General features: G+C 35.7%; 1 protein-coding gene across 1 annotated transcript; it reads right to left on the reverse strand.

The window, feature by feature from the left end:
• Positions 1–427: 427 nt before the first annotated feature.
• LOC111381763 (CTD small phosphatase-like protein) lies at positions 428–3,823 on the reverse strand. Its single transcript, XM_023005587.1, has 5 exons — positions 3,379–3,823; positions 3,156–3,276; positions 2,960–3,041; positions 707–860; positions 428–617 (listed from the first exon to the last, which is right to left on the reverse strand). Exons 1-5 carry the CDS (start codon positions 3,532–3,534, stop codon positions 492–494), a joined length of 639 nt encoding a protein of 212 aa, XP_022861355.1. The 5' UTR covers positions 3,535–3,823; the 3' UTR covers positions 428–491.
• Positions 3,824–4,755: the final 932 nt, after the last annotated feature.

Here is a 4,755-nt window from a genome sequence, read left to right on the forward strand (position 1 = left end):
ACAGACATCAAATTAGGTTGGAACCTATACATTGCATAAAAATCAAACTTTTCACGATCATTCCATGTCTAGTGGTGCGGCTTTGCCGACTCCCTTGTGCAGAATAATGCTATATAAAAATTTGTTGCTATGACTTGGGGACACTGCCTTAGGAAAAGAATAATTATCTGCATGTTTCCAGACATAAAAGAAAAGAAAGAAAAAAAGAAAAGAAAAGAAAAACACACTTTTTAACAATTTATCCTATGGTTGTTCATCTCAAAGCAGGGATTCCGTGCTTTTGAAACCATTCCGGCATGTGGAATCTTTCATACAGAATTGGTCTTACATCCTTTTGCTGACAAAGATGCTTGAGAAGTGGAAGGATGACTTCCAAAAGCTGAGGGGGGCATAGAGGGGAACAAGTGAGTTGTGGGAGTGGGACACGAAAAAAGAAAAAGAAAAAAAAAGAAAAGAAAAACACACTTTTTAACAATTTATCCTATGGTTGTTCATCTCAAAGCAGGGATTCCGTGCTTTTGAAACCATTCCGGCATGTGGAATCTTTCATACAGAATTGGTCTTACATCCTTTTGCTGAGAAAGATGCTTGAGAAGTGGAAGGATGACTTCCAAAAGCTGAGGGGGGCATAGAGGGGAACAAGTGAGTTGTGGGAGTGGGACACAGAGAGTGAGGAAGCACTAAAAAATTGTCTCATTACAGGTACCTGTTCATCGCGTGGTTGTCCAGCAGAAAACGGAATGCATGGAATTCCATTCAATGGTTGCAGCAAGAAGCTGAATGGGTTGTTATCGACAATAACAACTCGGCATAGATCCTTTGATATGCACAACAGGTTTTTCACATGTTCACGATATTCACTGCAATGTAGAAAAAGATTAACTAAAAATGAGTTCACAGTACCAAAAAGGCAGCATGATAATCTAATATGGGGGGGTGCGGGGGACTATCTAACAACCTAGCAACCAGTTTCAGTATTCCCTTTTATTAATCAGCCATCACTGAACTTCGATGAAAGAAAAAGAAAAGAAAAATACAAATAATATACTATGCAATTAGTCAGATAATGAATAAAACCCTCAAAAGTTTTCATTCTGGCCCTGTTTGAGTCCCATTATTTCCTCATTAAAATGAAAAATATGACCATTATCCATCACCATAAGCCACTATAATTAACTTTTGATCTCTTGTGTGAGACCCATCACAGCCATATTTTTCATTCTTATTTTTACAATAATATGGCTCAAACGGGGGCTCTATATAAGTTCTCATGACATGAATAGAAAAATTAAACCCATGTACTAAGAAACCACAAAGAAAAATATATCAACACTTTATTGAAGCCTCAGGATTTGGCATGTGCATGCAGATCAGATATAAAAAAGTAGGGTTAGAGTTTCTTCCCTAGCTTTCTAGTTGTGAAGCTTTCATAATGTGTTAACCATTGTAATAAATGCATTCTTTTGTTCAAGGAGTACTTTGTGAATTGCACACTCAGGTAGAAGAAGGGCACCACGTGGAAGAGTAGTAGTGGAATTTTTTTCCCATTGCAATGTCCATCAGGAAAAACCAGAAAGCGGTCATCAATCTTAAACCAGGTATCCATGTGTCAGTGCACCAGTGGTTTACAAACCTTCAATCTTTTACAAATACTTTGATGAAATTCCAACTAAGTAAATCATGTTAGGATTCCCTCTTACGAATAGTAAAATAATTGTCTTATTAAATTTGAAAATAGTGGTCAAGTGCAAATAGTTCATTTTTTAATTTATTTATCTATTTAGAATATTATTTTATTTGTTTAATCCAAGGATTATTCTCAATAAGCTTGGATCCAGCTACATGAATCCTTTTTGGCTAAAATATTGAAAGAGCAAGCAGATAAAACTCCAAAGTGCATCCAAATAAAACTCAGCTACCACAAACCACTGTCACTCTGGTCACAACCAAAACCAGTCATCACCTCCCATATTAATTGAAAATTCTAACTGGTCCATCAAAAGAACATAACTTCCTCAACAAATTAATATCCGGTTTATTGAATTAAGTTAAAATATCTGGTTGCATTACTTCCTTAGTGATCCAATGGTGGTCAAATCTTGGTGATTCAGAGGTCAAGTGGACAGCTGAAGTGGGGATATGAGATTTTGGTGATGGTGGAAGAGTTTACGAAATTGAAAATTTTCAGCTTAGTATGGTTGTTGCTTTTATGGAGATGGAGTACATTTGGGTGTGAAAATGATGTGTGAAGTATTCAGTGGGGAAGAGATGGAAAGTAGCAGTAAAAAAAAACAGTGAAAAGTTAAAGTGAAAAGTTAAAGGGAGAGTATATTTGGCCACATAGCACAAGCCGGGGTATCTTACCCGACAAAGTTAGATTTCATAAGGAAATGCCAACGGCATGCTAAGGAGTTTCCTTAGTAGGAAAAGGCGCTTTCTTAAGCAGCCCCGAAACTACAAGTCTATTTAATAATATCGATAATATAATCATTCAGTTTTTCAGATGGCTAAGCTAACCAAAATTTTGAATCGTACATCATTTCCTAGAGTGGCAACTAGAGGGAAAAAAAATTTCAACAGATGCAAAATATTATATGAGAAAGTTCCCACCAAAAAATCTGATATCACATGAACCCCAAAAAAGAATCTGACATCATCTTCAGATGTACTCAGCTATCTCCCGAAGCCATAGAAGGCATAAGATTACACATTGACCGTGTATATGACAATAATAAGCGAGAACAGTAAATTACATGAGGTCAATGTGAAACATGGTAGATGCTTTAAAGAATCTTTAGACTATAATATCTTATTTCTCTCTCTTATTGTGTATGTGTAAGATCAGCAATGAAAAGCATATCAAAAATGGCAAATTAGAAGCTTTTGGAAAAAATTCGATGTTATCAAAACTGCTGATATTCATAGTGGTAGACCAAAGTTTTGGAACAACCATACTTACGTACTAATTGTAGAAGGCCGATAAAGTCTCCGGCTGAATAAATTTTCAACATCTATTCTGTCAACAAGTGGTCTAGCATATCCTGCAAGAATTTTATTTTATTTTATTTTATTTTAAAAAAAGGAACCAGAACAATAGTAAATAAAATCTTGAAAGGATCACAGATGAAAAGAGGAAATGCAGAATAACAAAAAACCTTCAAGTCCAGCAGTAAATAAGACGAGTTCTGCAAATTCACTGAGTTGTTTCAAAAATTCTTTCAGTCCAGGACGTTCAAACACTGTCACATGGTTGATCTTAGGTTTGCCTTCAACATCCTAAAAATCCCACCAAAGAAATGTGTAAAAGGGAGAACAAATATTACATTGATATTAGACATTTTGCTTAATCATTGATATCCGACATAAACCATAGTTCACCTTGTCTGAGGAGATACATTCCAGTTCGAACCATTTTAATCCAGCTTCTGTTGCTTGAGCACGTAGCATAGCAGGCAAACTCAATGTCTCATATGCACATACTAGAGTTTCGTCCAAGTCAAGAACCACCTGCTTCCAGTACATAGGTGAGACCATGGAGCAATTCTATTTGGAAGTAAGCACTTTTTAACAAGAAGGAAATTTTGACTGCCGGTTAATGAAAATACGAACAACTTATTTAGCACAGACATGTTGTTCACCTACTCAACTCGTAGAAATTGACCCAGTTACAAGTCATTCCAGATTTAGTGACCACTACCTGCTCCTTTCTATTTTCAGCTTCAATTTTATAGGTAATATTCTAGAAGCTCAAGCATTCTGAATAAGTTCAAATTATATCCCTGCCCTCTAATTAAGGTAACTTAAAGTTTATAGAGAGAAGTGGAGGAGACCCAATGCAGAAAAGCACAAACAATAGACAACAGGAAATAAAAAGCAGTGATGTCGTGGAGTCGCACAACTGTAGACACCAACACTGTGACCTATAATTCATCACTAGTAAGCAATTAATGTGCAAAATTTCACCTGTCATGCAAATTGTTACAACATTATGCATAGAAGCCACATTTACGATCCTATTGATCCTAAACATGCTTCCCCATTCATTACATCCAAATGGGCCACAAGACCTTAGTTTATTAAACTACAAAGTAGCGGGTTTAGCATGGTAGTTTTTTCTCCACTGGAATGGTGGCAATAGACAATTCAATAAACAAGAAATTCGAACAAGTGCCATTGCCAACTCTGGAAGACCAAAAAACCACAAAATTATTCCAACCACTTATCATGAAATCCCTTTTTCAATTCAAACCATCCCAATTCCAAAGAATAAGTCCGCGATGTTCTTAAATGTTTACATTAGTTTGATTGGAAACAAAGATATCTTGATCAAACATCTGTGCTTTTACTATGTCAATAGATAACATATATCCTGGTCCCACTTTCTTAAATAATTGAACGAGATCTCAATGTTCTCTTTAATATTCTACAATGGATTTGATGAAAAACTGCTTATAACATCAAAATATATAAATGATGAATAATACATCATAGTTGGGAGAGAAGAAAATCAGCAACCCCATGGTAGACAAAAGAAAAGAAAGGTCTCAACTTAGCTGAAAGAAGCATTATGCCATGTTTATGTGGGGTCGGTTACATGGGTCCTATTCTCTAATTCAATTTAATTAAACTTTATTTAGTTCTCTACCACTAAAAAAGTTGCACCATTTTCACTCCTGATTTCTGATTCCAGTGAAGAAACAGCTCCAAAAGCATACAAAACTGATAGAATATTGATGATTAAATGCCCCAAAAGCA

This window comes from Olea europaea, unplaced genomic scaffold (genome assembly GCF_002742605.1).
Source record: "Olea europaea var. sylvestris unplaced genomic scaffold, O_europaea_v1 scaffold2368, whole genome shotgun sequence".
NCBI lineage: Eukaryota > Viridiplantae > Streptophyta > Magnoliopsida > Lamiales > Oleaceae > Olea > Olea europaea.

Coding starts and splice junctions, on each gene's coding strand:
- LOC111381763 (XM_023005587.1), bottom strand. CDS start 3,534: ATGGTCTCACCTATGTACTGGAAGCAGGTGGTTCTTGACTTGGACGAA. Junction 3,042..3,155: donor ATTTACTGCTGGACTTGAAG/GTTTTTTGTTAT, acceptor AAATTCTTGCAG/GATATGCTAGACCACTTGTT. Junction 618..706: donor GACAACCACGCGATGAACAG/GTACCTGTAATG, acceptor TGCCCCCCTCAG/CTTTTGGAAGTCATCCTTCC.